Source organism: Polyergus mexicanus, unplaced genomic scaffold (genome assembly GCF_030449975.1).
Source record: "Polyergus mexicanus isolate NDT 795.1 unplaced genomic scaffold, iyPolMexi1.0 SCAF_13, whole genome shotgun sequence".
NCBI classification, from domain to species: Eukaryota; Metazoa; Arthropoda; class Insecta; order Hymenoptera; family Formicidae; genus Polyergus; species Polyergus mexicanus.
Window position 1 is genome coordinate 4,747,116 of NW_027223333.1, and position 18,574 is coordinate 4,765,689.

At 44.5% G+C, this 18,574-nt stretch overlaps 1 protein-coding gene across 1 annotated transcript; it reads left to right on the plus strand.

Moving 5' to 3' along the window:
* Window positions 1-4,558: 4,558 nt before the first annotated feature.
* LOC138938993 (uncharacterized) lies at window positions 4,559-9,793 on the plus strand. Its single transcript, XM_070306417.1, has one exon. It carries the CDS (start codon window positions 4,559-4,561, stop codon window positions 9,791-9,793), a length of 5,235 nt encoding a protein of 1,744 aa, XP_070162518.1.
* The last annotated feature ends 8,781 nt before the right edge of the window (window positions 9,794-18,574 follow it).

The window sequence follows — 18,574 nt, forward strand, 5'->3', positions numbered from 1 at the left end:
CCGTGAAGCGGTTCTTCCCAATTTCTTTGATGTTGCACAAGAATTTTAGTCAAATCTCACTTACTGACACGTAACTAAGACGTTCCGAACGAACAAAACTTGCGTACATAGCGATCTCAGCTTTGTGCGCAGAAAAACGTATATCCTCAATTTCCTTAACGTCGTGCAAGAATTTTCGACTAAACTCACTTACTGACACGTAACTAAGACGTTCCGAACGAACAAAACTTGCGTACATAGCGATCTCAGCTTTGAGCGCAGAAAAACGTATATCCTCAATTTCCTTAATGTCGTGCAAGAATTTTCGACTAAACTCACTTACTGACACGTAACTAAGACGTTCCGATGGAAAAAACTTGCGTACATAGCGATTTTAACAATGTATGCCGTGAAGCGGTTCTTCTCAATTTCCTTGATGTTGCACAAGAATTTTAGACAAATCTCACTTAGTGACACGTAACTAAGACGTTCCGAACGAACAAAACTTGCGTACATAGCGATCTCAGCTTTGTGCGCAGAAAAACGTATATCCTCAATTTCCTTAATGTCGTGCAAGAATTTTCGACTAAACTCACTTACTGACACGTAACTAAGACGTTCCGAACGAACAAAACTTGCGTACAAAGCGATCTCAGCTTTGTGCGCAGAAAAACGTATATCCTCAATTTCCTTAATGTCGTGCAAGAATTTTCGACTAAACTCACTTACTGACACGTAACTAAGACGTTCCGAACGAACAAAACTTGCGTACATAGCGATTTTAACAATGTATGCCGTGAAGCGGTTCTTCTCAATTTCCCTGATGTTGCACAAGGATTTTAGACAAATCTCACTTACTGACACGTAACAATGACATTCCGAACGACCAAAACTTGCGTACATAGCGATTTTAACAATGTATGCCGTGAAGCGGTTCTTCTCAATTTCCTTGAAGTTGCACAAGAATTTTAGACAAATCTCACTTAGTGACACGTAACTAAGACGTTCCGAACGAACAAAACTTGCGTACATAGCGATCTCAGCTTTGTGCGCAGAAAAACGTATATCCTCAATTTCTTTGATGTTGCACAAGAATTTTAGACAAATCTCACTTATTGACACGTAACTAAGACGTTCCGAACGAACAAATCTTACGTACATAGCGATCTCAGCTTTGTGCGCAGAAAAACGTATATCCTCAATTTCCTTAATGTCGTGCAAGAATTTTCGAATAAACTCACTTACTGACACGTAACTAAGACGTTCCGAACGTACAAAACTTGCGTACATAGCGATCTCAGCTTTGTGCGCAGAAAAAAGTATATCCTCAATTTCCTTAATTTCGTGCAAGAATTTTCGACTAAACTCACTTACTGACACGTAACTAAGACGTTCCGAACGAACAAAACTTGCGTACATAGCGATCTCAGCTTTGTGCGCAGAAAAACGAATATCCTCAATTTCCTTAATGTCGTGCAAGAATTTTCGACTAAACTCACTTACTGACACGTAACTAAGACGTTCCGAACGAACAAAACTTGCGTACATAGCGATCTCAGCTTTGTGCGCAGCAAAACGTATATCCTCAATTTCCTTAATGTCGTGCAAGAATTTTCGACTAAACTCACTTACTGACACGTAACTAAGACGTTCCGAACGAACAAAACTTGCGTACAAAGCGATCTCAGCTTTGTGCGCAGAAAAAAGTATATCCTCAATTTCCTTAATGTCGTGCAAGAATTTTCGACTAAACTCACTTACTGACACGTTACTAAGACGTTCCGAACGAACAAAACTTGCGTACATAGCGATTTTAACAATGTATGCCGTGAAGCGGTTCTTCTCAATTTCCTTAATGTCGTGCAAGAATTTTCGACTAAACGCACTTACTGACACGTAACTAAGACGTTCCGAACGAACAAAACTTGCGTACATAGCGATTTTCACAATGTATGCCGTGAAGCGGTTTTTCTCAATTTCCTTGATGTTGCACAAGGATTTTAGACAAATCTCACTTACTGACACGTAATTAAGACATTCCGAACGACCAAAACTTGCGTACGTAGCGATTTTAACAATGTATGCCGTGAAGCGGTTCTTCCCAATTTCTTTGATGTTGCACAAGAATTTTAGTCAAATCTCACTTACTGACACGTAACTAAGACGTTCCGAACGACCAAAACTTGCGTACATAGCGATTTTAACAATGTATGCCGTGAAGCGGTTCTTCTCAATTTCCTTGATGTTGCACAAGGATTTTAGTCAAATCTCACTTACTGACATGTAACTAAGACATTCCGAACGACCAAAACTTGCCTACATAGCGATTTTAACAATGTATGCCGTGAAGCGGTTCTTCTCAATTTCCTTAATATTGCATAATAATTTTAGACAAATCTCACTTACTGACACGTAACTAAGACGTACCGAAGGAACAAAAGTTGCGTACATAGCGATTTTAACAATGTATGCCGTGAAGCGGTTCTTCTCAATTTCCTTGATGTTGCACACGAATTTTAGACAAATCTCACTTAGTGACACGTAACTAAGACGTTCCGAACGAACAAAACTTGCGTACATAGCGATCTCAGCTTTGTGCGCTGAAAAACATATATCCTCAATTTCCTTAATGTCGTGCAAGAATTTTCGACTAAACTCACTTACTGACACGTAACTAAGACGTTCCGAACGAACAAAACTTGCGTACATAGCGATCTCAGCTTTGTGCGCAGAAAAACGTATATCCTCAATTTCCTTAATGTCGTGCAAGAATTTTCGACTAAACTCACTTACTGACACGTAACTAAGACGTTCCGAACGAACAAAACTTGCGTACATAGCGATCTCAGCTTTGTGCGCAGAAAAACGTATATCCTCAATTTCCTTAATGTCGTGCAAGAATTTTCGACTAAACTCACTTACTGACACGTAACTAAGACGTTCCGAACGAACAAAACTTGCGTACATAGCGATCTCAGCTTTGAGCGCAGAAAAACGTATAACCTCAATTTCCTTAATGTCGTGCAAGAATTTTCGACTAAACTCACTTATTGACACGTAACTAAGACGTTCCGAACGAACAAAACTTGCGTACATAGCGATTTTAACAATGTATGCCGTGAAGCGGTTCTTCTCAATTTCCTTGAAGTTGCACAAGAATTTTAGACAAATCTCACATAGTGACACGTAACTAAGACGTTCCGAACGAACAAAACTTGCGTACATAGCGATCTCAGCTTTGTGCGCAGAAAAACGTATATCCTCAATTTCCTTAATGTCGTACAAGAATTTTCGACTAAACTCACTTACTGACACGTAACTAAGACGTTCCGAACGAACAAAACTTGCGTACATAGCGATCTCAGCTTTGTGCGCATAAAAACGTATATCCTCAATTTCCTTAATGTCGTGCAAGAATTTTCGACTAAACTCACTTACTGACACGTAACTAAGACATTCCGAACGAACAAAACTTGCGTACATAGCGATTTTAACAATGTATGCCGTGAAGCGGTTCTTCTCAATTTCCTTAATGTCGTGCAAGAATTTTCGACTAAACTCACTTACTGACACGTAACTAAGACGTTCCGAACGAACAAAACTTGCGTACATAGCGATTTTAACAATGTATGCCGTGAAGCGGTTCTTCTCAATTTCTTTGATGTTGTTCAAACTTGCCCGTTAAAAGTTATTCTCGAACATTCATCAAAATTATATCGCGATAGCTAAGGCAAATATTTTGGATCGGAAATTCGGTAGCGGGCGAGCGCGTAAACAACTAACCCGCGTTCGCTTTCTTTCGCATTCGGCCCCCCTTTTTTTTTGCCATTCCTTTCACGATTTTGCCGGTTTTTCGTATCACTCGCAATACGCCGAGACGATCGCGCGATGTTTCTCACCGCCAATGAGATCATCGAAATTTAGCGACAGTAACCGGCGGAATTCCATGCCGTAAAATTTGCCCATCGTTTCGACAGTCTTGCGCCCGATTTCGCCTGCCGACCACACATTTTCGCTGTGTCTCGTGCCCGCGTCTATCGGCCTAGGCTCGTCTCAGCGTCGAAAGTAGTTGTTATTACGGGCGCTAATCCAGTTCGCGCTAATTGCGAAGAATCTCATCAATCGCTTTCGCGACAAGATCTCTGTCGCGCTATTACTCGGCAGTGAAAAGGACACGAAACGGAAGCTTTCCGATGATCGTCTAAGCCGTCGATCTCGCACGATATAGTCGGCCAGCGCTATCTCGTTCTCCGCTGCGTGTCGAGTATCACGACCAAGTGTCCAGCTATTGTTAATTTTGTGACCTGAAATAAACTTAGAGGGTTCAGTTGCGTGCATAATCCTGCCTCTTTTCTTTCTCTTTCCGTTTGTGATCGTCTGTCCTCCAACGATTCTGCGGAATCGTGTTACGCGCACTCCGCGCTCAGCGCTGGGCGGTCCCGGCATTTTCATCTCATCGCGCGTACGGTCATCTCAAGGTTACGACGCGATCATTTGTTGGTCCTTCGAGCCGGATCGTGAGTGCGGGTGGAGGACAGAACGCTTTCGTCCCGAGTGAGTGTCATTTTGTGCGGACATAATGTCCGAATTATTGGCGTCGCAAGCGGCGCTCCAACGCTCGATCGAGCGTGCGCTTGAAAACTTCAAGAAAATAGGGAGAAATAATCTGACGGCGGCGAAGGTTCGCACACGTATCTCCGCTCTCAAGGAACTGTGGCGTCCTTTCCGGGAAGGTCACGTCATCATGACGAGGACGATTCCAGTTTCCGACCAGATTACCATGGATTACTTTACCAAGGCGACGTTCGACAAGACGGAGGAGGTGTACAACACAACGTGGGAACACATGGTGGAGTGCTTAGAGGAGCTCGAGCCGCCATTAAGTCCAAACCAGTCTATCATGAGCGGACATTCGAATCCCGACGCGTCCGCTCTTTCGCTCTCCCATCTTCCGCCGATTCGCTTGCCACCGTTCGACGGCAATTATGCGGAATGGGAGAATTTCCGCGATCGATTTACCGCGCTTATTATTAACAATAAAGACGTGAGCGATTTCGCGCGCATGCATTTTCTCGCCTCTTCATTAAAGGGTCGCGCACTTGAGACAATCGGGAATATTGCGATCACGGCAACGAATTTTCCAATTGCATGGCACGCGTTAACAGCGAGATTTGAAAATAAGCGACGGTTGCTAACTTCACATCTTTCTACGTTGCTCGGCTTATCGGCAGTATCAAAGGAGTCCGCGTCTGACTTACAGTTTTTATGCGATAAGGCTAATATCGCGATTGCGTCATTGCAAAATTTAGATCGAACTCCGAGCAATCTTTGGAACGATATTCTCGTTCACCTTCTTTCGCAAAAATTGGACGCGGCAACTAGAAAAGCGTGGACTCTTCATACTCATCATGTCGATACGCCACCGACGTATGAAGATCTCAATAAATTTCTGTTTTCTCGAATTCGCGCGTTGGAAGAGTGTGCGTTTAATTCCACCGCTAAACCTGCGTCAAAATCAGCGACATCCTCGCGCGTCAATGTCGCCACTGCTTCTACCGTCGCGCTGGCAGCTTGCCCGTTGTGCAAGGCCCGGCATTATCTCAACGCATGTCCAGAGTTTATAGGAAAGAATGCGACTCAGCGTCGGGAAACAGTAAAAAGGTTCAAGCGGTGCTTTAACTGCTTGAGTGCTCGTCACTCCGCTCAAGAGTGCAAAAGCAAATATACTTGTCGATCGTGCGACAAACGACATCACACCATGCTCCACGCTGAGTCGGATTCTAGTTCTGGATCTTATACTCTAACACCGCAACTTTCGCCGTCGGCCACAATCTCAGCAGACACGGTCAATTCGTTGTCAGCTTCCACGAAACCTGGCGTGCGACCGCCGGTTCTTTTAGCGACCGCGTTAGTTAGAGTCAAGGTCGCCTCCGGCCGTTCGGCTACGGTGAGGGCTTTGATTGATCAGGGCTCGGAAGCTTCGATTATTTCCGAGAATTTAGCTCAATTGTTGCGTGCAAAGCGAATTCGCATGCCAACTGCAATCGCTGCCCTTGGAGGCACTCCCGTCGCAACGCTCCGACATGCCGCCGCGATCGTAGTTTCTTCTCGCGATTCTGACGCCCCGTCGGTGTCAACAACAGCATTGATTATGGCAACGTTAACGGCATATCGTCCGAAACGCGTGTCAGACTATGCAGCGTATCCGCATTTGACAAATTTAAAATGGGCGGATGCTGATCCGACCAGCTCCGACCCAATTCAACTCATTCTCGGGTCGGATGTCTATCATGATGTTCTTCTTGACGGTCGTCGGAAGGGCAAGCTCGGCCAACTCGCGGCGCAAGAATCAATCTTTGGCTGGGTAATCTCCGGTCCCTTAACGGCAAATGCTCAGACTTCTCGTTTTCCTGCTGGGAACGGTTCGACAATCTGCTCCACCAGTCATATTACGGTGCACCACTGCACCTCAATTAATACCCTCGCCAAGGACATTCAAAAATTTTGGGAGATTGAGGAGCTCCCTCAATCTCACATTCTTACGCCGCAAGATGAACAGTGCGAGGCTCATTTTCGCGACACGCATTCGCGCGATGCCGACGGGCGCTATATAGTGCGGTTGCCCTTCAAGCGAGGTCCGCCGATTGACATCGGACGTTCTCGGCTCACGGCCGAGCGCCTCTTCAAGTCGTTGACTCGGCGGTTCCGATCGAATGCCGATTTACAGATGGAGTATTCTAATTTTATGAGCGAATATGAGACGCTCGGGCATATGCGTCGGGCGTCGATAAACCACGAATCGTCGGATCAACGCGTATACATTCCGCATCACCCGGTATTTCGTGACGGCAGTTCTACGACGCATTTGCGCGTGGTATTTAATGCGTCAAGCGTTTCGTCAAACGGCTCGTCGCTCAACGACCACTTGTTCGCTGGTCCCAAGTTGCAAACTGAGTTACCCGCGATTATCTTGCAGTGGCGGCATTTTAAATACGTTTATGCTGCAGACATTGCGAAAATGTATCGTCAAATATTGATCGACCCTCGCGACGTTCATTATCAGTGCGTTCTCTGGAAAGGCGACTCAGAGGATCCCATCGATTATCAACTGCTCACCGTCACTTACGGTATGACGTGCGCTCCGTATCTGGCACTTCGGGTTCTAAGAAGCTTGATCGATGATGACGGGCATCGGTTTCCACTCGCGACTCCTATTTTACGGGATCAGATCTATGTTGACGATGTTCTATTCGGCGGTGATGACCCAACGCTCGTTCGTCAATCTCGAGACCAGCTCGTCGCCTTATTGCAATGCGGTAAATTCACCTTACGCAAGTGGGTTAGTAACTCGTCGAGTATGCTTGAAGACATTGATCCTTCTGATCACGGCTTAGCCTTTGAGAAACCGATCGCAACTGACGATAAACTCAAGGTCCTCGGTATCGTCTGGAATCCGACGCGCGACGTCTTCCAGTTTAAAGTTTCGTTGAATGACTCTCTTCCGTGGAGCAAGCGCGCGATTTTATCGACCATCGCGAAACTTTACGATCCATTAGGCTGGGTCACTCCTGTCACAGTATCGGCTAAGATTTTTATGCAACAGCTTTGGCGGCGCAAGCTCTTATGGGACGATGTCATTCCCGAGCCTCTTCTAGGCAAATGGCAATCGATTCATTCAAAGCTTTCGCATCTCAACGACCTTCAAATTGATCGGTGGACCGGAGTTCAGAGCGATGTCGCGCATATCGAACTTCACGGTTTCGCAGACGCTTCGACGCTCGCATATGCCGCCGCGGTTTATCTTAAGGTTGTCTCCGGCTCTGGCAATATTGTTGTCACTCTGCTCGCTGGCAAATCAAGGGTCGCGCCAATTGCGCCTCTCACTGTTCCTCGTCTCGAACTTTCCGCGGCATTACTCCTTGTTCGACTCATTGATTTCGTCAGAAGATCATTCAAATCAAAACCGCTTCCCTGTGTCTGTTGGACAGATTCAACTATCGTCCTCACATGGTTGCGCTCTCATCCATCTCGGTGGAAAACCTTTGTCGCCAACCGTGTCACCGAGATTCAATCTCGCTTACCGGATACTGACTGGCGTCACGTGCCTACTTCGGATAATCCCGCGGATTGTGCGTCGCGTGGATTAGTTGGCGACGAACTAATCAATCATGCCATTTGGTGGCATGGACCATCCTGGCTTAAACACCCCAAGGAGGATTGGCCTCCCGAGCCTGTTTCTCACCCTGTTCCTCACAACGTGGAAGAAAAGGTTATCGCGTTAAATGTTTCTGAGCTTCCAACTCACTGGGATCTTGCGTCACGATATTCGTCGTGGCCTAAATTGCTTCGCGTTACCGCATATCTATTTAAATTTATTTATGCTTGTCGACATTGTAAGGTCGACTCTCGAGCCAACGCTCAACCGAGCAAGGCTATCAATTCAGTCTACGTCGGGTTGGCAACGACCTTTTGGATCAAACGCATCCAAATTAACTTATTCTCTGATGAGATCAATCAGTTGACCAAAAGACAGCGGGTCGCGTCTCGAAGCCCTATCGTAAGTCTTTTGCCGTTTCTCGATGCCGACGGGATCCTTCGTGTAGGGGGCCGCCTGCGCCACGCTCCTCTTCCGTATCGAGTCAAACATCCAATCTTGTTAGCCTCGCACCCGCTAGTGCAGCTTATAGTGTTACAAGCGCACACTCGGGCGTTGCATGGCGGGTCGCAGCTCACTCTGAGCATCCTCCGTCAAGCCTATTGGATTCTTCGCGCTCGGAGCATGGTAAAAGCAGTGATCCACAGATGCATTGTTTGCGTTCGAGAGCGCGCGGCTGTCCCGACGCAGCTCATGGGGGATCTTCCCGCGATGCGAGTCTCGCCTCCGCCACGATGCTTTTCGCATTGCGGTCTAGACTACGCGGGACCGGTCAGAGTTCGGGCCTCTGCCGGTCGAGGAGTTGTCTCGCGAAAGGCATACATTGCATTGTTTGTATGTCTGGCTACACGCGCCATTCATTTAGAGTTAGTTGTCGACTACTCTACTGCAGCATTTCTCAATGCGTATTTGAGATTTTGCTCTCGTCGAGGCCTTCCGCACTCGATGTATTCGGATAACGGAACTAGCTTCGTGGGAGCCGATAAAGAGCTCCAGATTGCCTATCAATCGGCGATCCGCGATCCGAATTTTCTTAACAAAACCGCGTGTGATAACGTAACGTGGAATTTTATTCCACCGTCAGCCCCGCATTTCGGTGGAATGTGGGAAGCAGGCGTGCGGAGTGTCAAACATCACCTGCGACGCGTCCTAGGTGAGCACACGCTCACATTCGAAGAATTCACCACTCTGTTATGCAAGATTGAAGCATGTCTAAATTCGCGTCCTCTCGCGCCGTTGTCGGATTCGCTTGACGAGTTTGATAGCCTTACTCCGGGCCATTTTTTGATCGGTCAAGCCCTCACCGTTCCGCCGGAACCATCTCTTGTTTCGCTGACCGAAAACCGATTGTCTCGATGGCAACTTATTCGACACGTGTCAGAGCGGTTTTGGAAAATCTGGGCGTGCGACTATGTAAATACGTTGCAACAGCGACACAAATGGCAAAAGGTTCAACCAGCGGTTAAACTCGGCCAATTGGTCTTGTTACGTAATACAAATTTACCTCCCTGCAAATGGGAACTCGGGCGGATCACCCAGCTTCATCCCGGGTCGGATAGTTTAACGAGAGTGGTGACGGTAAAAACCGCCACCTCGGAATTCAGGCGCCCGATCGTGAAGCTCTGTGCTCTGCCAGTCGACAGCGTTGCGCCTAACTAGCAAATCAGTAGCACCCAAATTATATTGTAAGGCCGTGACTTATCGCTCGTGTGAGCCCATTCTACTATTATGGGCATTTCGATCATAGTTCTAATTACTTTATACTTCTTTATAAGCGTATAGACATAACTTAGTGTATCATGCAGACCGTCTCGCGACCAGCGGGCGGTGCGGCCTAATTCTCTTGAATTTCGAGCTATTGAAACCCGCGTTTCAAGGCGGGCGGTATGTTCAAACTTGCCCGTTAAAAGTTATTCTCGAACATTCATCAAAATTATATCGCGATAGCTAAGGCAAATATTTTGGATCGGAAATTCGGTAGCGGGCGAGCGCGTAAACAACTAACCCGCGTTCGCTTTCTTTCGCATTCGGCCCCCCTTTTTTTTTGCCATTCCTTTCACGATTTTGCCGGTTTTTCGTATCACTCGCAATACGCCGAGACGATCGCGCGATGTTTCTCACCGCCAATGAGATCATCGAAATTTAGCGACAGTAACCGGCGGAATTCCATGCCGTAAAATTTGCCCATCGTTTCGACAGTCTTGCGCCCGATTTCGCCTGCCGACCACACATTTTCGCTGTGTCTCGTGCCCGCGTCTATCGGCCTAGGCTCGTCTCAGCGTCGAAAGTAGTTGTTATTACGGGCGCTAATCCAGTTCGCGCTAATTGCGAAGAATCTCATCAATCGCTTTCGCGACAAGATCTCTGTCGCGCTATTACTCGGCAGTGAAAAGGACACGAAACGGAAGCTTTCCGATGATCGTCTAAGCCGTCGATCTCGCACGATATAGTCGGCCAGCGCTATCTCGTTCTCCGCTGCGTGTCGAGTATCACGACCAAGTGTCCAGCTATTGTTAATTTTGTGACCTGAAATAAACTTAGAGGGTTCAGTTGCGTGCATAATCCTGCCTCTTTTCTTTCTCTTTCCGTTTGTGATCGTCTGTCCTCCAACGATTCTGCGGAATCGTGTTACGCGCACTCCGCGCTCAGCGCTGGGCGGTCCCGGCATTTTCATCTCATCGCGCGTACGGTCATCTCAAGGTTACGACGCGATCAGATGTTGCACAAGAATTTTAGACAAATCTCACTTACTGACATGTAACTAAGACCTTCCGAACGACCAAAACTTGCCTACATAGCGATTTTAACAATGTATGCCGTGAAGCGGTTCTTCTCAATTTCCTTGATGTTGCATAATAATTTTAGACAAATCTCACTTACTGACACGTAACTAAGACGTTCCGAACGAACAAAACTTGCGTACATAGCGATTTTAACAATGTATGCCGTGAAGCGGTTCTTCTCAATTTCCATGAAGATGCACAAGAATTTTATACAAATCTCACTTAGTGACACGTAACTAAGACGTTCCGAACGAACAAAACTTGCGTACATAGCGATCTCAGCTTTGTGCGCAGAAAAACGTATATCCTCAATTTCCTTAATGTCGTGCAAGAATTTTCGACTAAACTCACTTACTGACACGTAACTAAGACGTTCCGAACGAACAAAACTTGCGTACATAGCGATTTTAACAATGTATGCCGTGAAGCGGTTCTTCTCAATTTCCTTGATGTTGCACAAGGATTTTAGACAAATCTCACTTACTGACGCGTAACAATGACATTCCGAACGACCAAAACTTGCGTACATAGCGATCTCAGCTTTGTGCGCAGAAAAACGTATATCCTCAATTTCCTTAATGTCGTGCAAGAATTTTCGACTAAACTCACTTACTGACACGTAACTAAGACGTTCCGAACGAACAAAACTTGCGTACATAGCGATCTCAGCTTTGTGCGCAGAAAAACGTATATCCTCAATTTCCTTAATGTCGTGCAAGAATTTTCGACTAAACTCACTTACTGACACGTAGCTAAGACGTTCCGAACGAACAAAACTTGCGTACATAGCGATCTCAGCTTTTTGCGCAGAAAAACGTATATCTTCAATTTCCTTAATGTCGTGCAAGAATTTTCGACTAAACTCACTTACTGACACGTAACTAAGACGTTCCGAAGGAACAAAACTTGCGTACATAGCGATTTTAACTATGTATGCCGTGAAGCGGTTCTTCTCAATTTCCTTGATGTTGCACAAGGATTTTAGACAAATCTCACTTACTGACACGTAACTAAGACATTCCGAACGACCAAAACTTGCGTACATAGCGATTTTAACAATGTATGCTGTGAAGCGGTTCTTCTCAATTTCCTTGATGTTGCACAAGGATTTTAGACAAATCTCACTTACTGACACTTAACAAAGACATTCCGAACGACCAAAACTTGCGTACATAGCGATTTTAACAATGTATGCCGTGAAGCGGTTCTTCTCAATTTCCTTGAAGTTGCACAAGAATTTTAGACAAATCTCACTTACTGACACGTAACTAAGACGTTCCGAACGAACAAAACTTGCGTACATAGCGATCTCAGCTTTGTGCGCAGAAAAACGTATATCCTCAATTTCCTTAATGTCGTGCAAGAATTTTCGACTAAACTCACTTACTGACACGTAACTAAGACGTTCCGAACGAACAAAACTTGCGTACATAGCGATCTCAGCTTTGAGCGCAGAAAAACGTATATCCTCAATTTCCTTAATGTCGTGCAAGAATTTTCGACTAAACTCACTTACAGACACGTAACTAAGACGTTCCGAAGGAACAAAACTTGCGTACATAGCGATTTTAACAATGTATGCCGTGAAGCGGTTCTTCTCAATTTCCTTGATGTTGCACAAGGATTTTAGACAAATCTCACTTACTGACATGTAACTAAGACATTCCGAACGACCAAAACTTGCCTACATAGCGATTTTAACAATGTATGCCTTGAAGCGGTTCTTCTCAATTTCCTTGATGTTGCACAAGAATTTTAGACAAATCTCACTTAGTGACACGTAACTAAGACGTTCCGAACGAACAAAACTTGCGTACATAGCGATCTCAGCTTTGTGCGCAGAAAAACGTATATCCTCAATTTCCTTAATGTCGTGCAAGTATTTTCGACTAAACTCACTTACTGACACGTAACTAAGACGTTCCGAACGAACAAAACTTGCGTACATAGCGATCTCAGCTTTGTGCGCAGAAAAACGTATATCCTCAATTTCCTTAATATCGTGCAAGAATTTTCGACTAAACTCACTTACTGACACGTAACTAAGACATTCCGAACGACCAAAACTTGCGTACATAGCGATTTTAACAATGTATGCTGTGAAGCGGTTCTTCTCAATTTCCTTGATGTTGCACAAGGATTTTAGACAAATCTCACTTACTGACACTTAACAAAGACATTCCGAACGACCAAAACTTGCGTACATAGCGATTTTAACAATGTATGCCGTGAAGCGGTTCTTCTCAATTTCCTTGAAGTTGCACAAGAATTTTAGACAAATCTCACTTACTGACACGTAACTAAGACGTTCCGAACGAACAAAACTTGCGTACATAGCGATCTCAGCTTTGTGCGCAGAAAAACGTATATCCTCAATTTCCTTAATGTCGTGCAAGAATTTTCGACTAAACTCACTTACTGACACGTAACTAAGACGTTCCGAACGAACAAAACTTGCGTACATAGCGATCTCAGCTTTGAGCGCAGAAAAACGTATATCCTCAATTTCCTTAATGTCGTGCAAGAATTTTCGACTAAACTCACTTACAGACACGTAACTAAGACGTTCCGAAGGAACAAAACTTGCGTACATAGCGATTTTAACAATGTATGCCGTGAAGCGGTTCTTCTCAATTTCCTTGATGTTGCACAAGGATTTTAGACAAATCTCACTTACTGACATGTAACTAAGACATTCCGAACGACCAAAACTTGCCTACATAGCGATTTTAACAATGTATGCCTTGAAGCGGTTCTTCTCAATTTCCTTGATGTTGCACAAGAATTTTAGACAAATCTCACTTAGTGACACGTAACTAAGACGTTCCGAACGAACAAAACTTGCGTACATAGCGATCTCAGCTTTGTGCGCAGAAAAACGTATATCCTCAATTTCCTTAATGTCGTGCAAGTATTTTCGACTAAACTCACTTACTGACACGTAACTAAGACGTTCCGAACGAACAAAACTTGCGTACATAGCGATCTCAGCTTTGTGCGCAGAAAAACGTATATCCTCAATTTCCTTAATGTCGTGCAAGAATTTTCGACTAAACTCACTTACTGACACGTAGCTAAGACGTTCCGAACGAACAAAACTTGCGTACATAGCGATCTCAGCTTTTTGCGCAGAAAAACGTATATCTTCAATTTCCTTAATGTCGTGCAAGAATTTTCGACTAAACTCACTTACTGACACGTAACTAAGACGTTCCGAAGGAACAAAACTTGCGTACATAGCGATTTTAACAATGTATGCCGTGAAGCGGTTCTTCTCAATTTCCTTGATGTTGCACAAGGATTTTAGACAAATCTCACTTACTGACACGTAACTAAGACATTCCGAACGACCAAAACTTGCGTACATAGCGATTTTAACAATGTATGCCGTGAAGCGGTTCTTCTCAATTTCCTTGATGTTGCACAAGGATTTTAGACAAATCTCACTTACTGACACTTAACAAAGACATTCCGAACGACCAAAACTTGCGTACATAGCGATTTTAACAATGTATGCCGTGAAGCGGTTCTTCTCAATTTCCTTGAAGTTGCACTAGAATTTTAGACAAATCTCACTTAGTGACACGTAACTAAGACGTTCCGAACGAACAAAACTTGCGTACATAGCGATCTCAGCTTTGTGCGCAGAAAAACGTATATCCTCAATTTCCTTAATGTCGTGCAAGAATTTTCGACTAAACTCACTTACTGACACGTAACTAAGACGTTCCGAACGAACAAAACTTGCGTACATAGCGATCTCAGCTTTGAGCGCAGAAAAACGTATATCCTCAATTTCCTTAATGTCGTGCAAGAATTTTCGACTAAACTCACTTACTGACACGTAACTAAGACGTTCCGAAGGAACAAAACTTGCGTACATAGCGATTTTAACAATGTATGCCGTGAAGCGGTTTTTCTCAATTTCCTTGAAGTTGCGCAAGAATTTTAGACAAATCTCACTTAGTGACACGTAACTAAGACGTTCCGAACGAACAAAACTTGCGTACATAGCGATCTCAGCTTTGTGCGCAGAAAAACGTATATCCTCAATTTCCTTAATGTCGTGTGTTCGTGAGCGGAGGAGGATCCCCGCGCCGCGAGAATGCGAATGCGAATACCGGCACAAGCCTCGAGAGAGGCACGCGATCGGGAACGTTGCTCGATATGAATCGCTATCGGATCGGAAGTGGATGCGAGAATGACGAAACACAAAGTATAACAGGCACTGACAGAATACTTTATTGCACAGACAGTTACATGAGGCGGCCGACGGGAATTGAAACTGACGGAACGCTGAGGCGCGAATCCGACGATTGACGGAAATCTTGACGAGCGACTTATGTTGTGACGTAATGTCCGGCTCGGTAACCGAGCGGTAACGCGAGAGCGGAAATCTTGTCGGGGCGCGGGATGGCCAGCGCGATCGCGTTTACGCACCTCAGACGCGAGTCTTCCCGTCGATCGTCACAATAATAATTGCGCTTAATGGAGAGCGACACAGAGTCCTGAAGATCGAAACGCGCCCTGAGCCGCGAGCGCGGGGCAGGGCCGACGATATAGAGTTAAGCGCGGCGGCGATGCACTCGGCACGATTCAATCGCCCGCACCTTTTGTATTTGGTTTCCGCACTGGTGCAGGGCAAGCGGTTCGGAATATCGCTGCCGCTGGCGAAAGACGCGAAACTTGCGTTCGCGACACTGCTGATGCGATGTGTCGCGTGCGGCCTTCCAAGAGGAACTAAACTGTAGATGATCCCAAATAGGATCGGCAACTACGGACTAAATTATAAAAACTGACATTCCTTTCGGTCACTCTCGTAGAGCATGATCACGCACTTAGCCGGAGAGCGACAGGAAACATTCGAAACATACGCGAAAGAGAGCGAACGAAAACATACGAACGCGCTAGGCTCTCTCTCTCTCTCGTCCTTCCGCGATACCGCGACAAGTAAACACGCAGGAATTTCACGGCCGTTTGACATGAGAACTAAAGCGAACGAATAACGCGAAGCAAATATGTTCGATCTTGAACATCGTGCAAGAATTTTCGACTAAACTCACTTACTGACACGTAACTAAGAAGTTCCGAACGAACAAAACTTGCGTACATAGCGATCTCAGCTTTGTGCGCAGAAAAACGTATATCCTCAATTTCCTTAATGTCGTGCAAGAATTTTCGGCTAAACTCACTTACTGACACGTAACTAAGACGTTCCGAACGAACAAAACTTGCGTACATAGCGATCTCTGCTTTGTGCGCAGAAAAACGTATATCCTCAATTTCCTTAATGTCGTGCAAGAATTTTCGACTAAACTCACTTACTGACACGTAACTAAGACGTTCCGAACGAACAAAACTTGCGTACATAGCGATTTTAACAATGTATGCCGTGAAGCGGTTCTTCTCAATTTCCTTAATGTCGTGCAAGAATTTTCGACTAAACTCACTTACTGACACGTAACTAAGACGTTCCGAACGAACAAAACTTGCGTACAAAGCGATCTCAGCTTTGTGCGCAGAAAAACGTATATCCTCAATTTCCTTAATGTCGTGCAAGAATTTTCGACTAAACTCACTTACTGACACGTAACTAAGACGTTCCGAACGAACAAAACTTGCGTACAAAGCGATCTCAGCTTTGTGCGCAGAAAAACGTATATCCTCAATTTTTTTAATGTCGTGCAAGAATTTTTGACTAAACTCACTTACTGACACGTAACTAAGACGTTCCGAACGAACAAAACTTGCGTACATAGCGATTTTAACAATGTATGCCGTGAAGCGGTTCTTCTCAATTTCCTTAATGTCGTGCAAGAATTTTCGACTAAACTCACTTACTGACACGTAACTAAGACGTTCCGAACGAACAAAACTTGCGTACATAGCGATCTCAGCTTTGTGCGCAGAAAAACGTATATCCTCAATTTCCTTAATGTCGTGCAAGAATTTTCGACTAAACTCACTTACTGACACGTAACTAAGACGTTCCGAACGAACAAAACTTGCGTACATAGCGATCTCAGCTTTGTGCGCAGAAAAACGTATATCCTCAATTTCCTTAATGTCGTGCAAGAATTTTCGACTAAACTCACTTACTGACACGTAGCTAAGACGTTCCGAACGAACAAAACTTGCGTACATAGCGATCTCAGCTTTTTGCGCAGAAAAACGTATATCTTCAATTTCCTTAATGTCGTGCAAGAATTTTCGACTAAACTCACTTACTGACACGTAACTAAGACGTTCCGAACGAACAAAACTTGCGTACATAGCGATCTCAGCTTTGTGCGCAGAAAAACGTATATCCTCAATTTCCTTAATGTCGTGCAAGAATTTTCGACTAAACTCACTTACTGACACGTAACTAAGACGTTCCGAACGAACAAAACTTGCGTACATAGCGATCTCTGCTTTGTGCGCAGAAAAACGTATATCCTCAATTTCCTTAATGTCGTGCAAGAATTTTCGACTAAACTCACTTACTGACACGTAACTAAGACGTTCCGAACGAACAAAACTTGCGTACATAGCGATTTTAACAATGTATGCCGTGAAGCGGTTCTTCTCAATTTCCTTAATGTCGTGCAAGAATTTTCGACTAAACTCACTTACTGACACGTAACTAAGACGTTCCGAACGAACAAAACTTGCGTACAAAGCGATCTCAGCTTTGTGCGCAGAAAAACGTATATCCTCAATTTCCTTAATGTCGTGCAAGAATTTTCGACTAAACTCACTTACTGACACGTAACTAAGACGTTCCGAACGAACAAAACTTGCGTACAAAGCGATCTCAGCTTTGTGCGCAGAAAAACGTATATCCTCAATTTTTTTAATGTCGTGCAAGAATTTTTGACTAAACTCACTTACTGACACGTAACTAAGACGTTCCGAACGAACAAAACTTGCGTACATAGCGATTTTAACAATGTATGCCGTGAAGCGGTTCTTCTCAATTTCCTTAATGTCGTGCAAGAATTTTCGACTAAACTCACTTACTGACACGTAACTAAGACGTTCCGAACGAACAAAACTTGCGTACATAGCGATCTCAGCTTTGTGCGCAGAAAAACGTATATCCTCAATTTCCTTAATGTCGTGCAAGAATTTTCGACTAAACTCACTTACTGACACGTAACTAAGACGTTCCGAACGAACAAAACTTGCGTACATAGCGATCTCAGCTATGTGCGCAGAAAAACGTATATCCTCAATTTCCTTAATGTCGTGCAAGAATTTTCGACTAAACTCACTTACTGACACGTAACTAAGACGTTCCGAACGAACAAAACTTGCGTACATAGCGATCTCAGCTTTGTGCGCAGAAGAACGTATATCCTCAATTTCCTTAATGTCGTGCAAGAATTTTCGACTAAACTCACTTACTGACACGTAACTAAGACGTTCCGAACGAACAAAACTTGCGTACATAGCGATTTTAACAGTGTATGCCGTGAAGCGGTTCTTCTCAATTTCCTTAATGTCGTGCAAGAATTTTCGACTAAACTCACTTACTGACACGTAACTAAGACGTTCCGAACGAACAAAACTTGCGTACATAGCGATCTCAGATTTGTGCGCAGAAAAACGTATATCCTCAATTTCCTTAATGTCGTGCAAGAATTTTCGACTAAACTCACTTACTGACACGTAA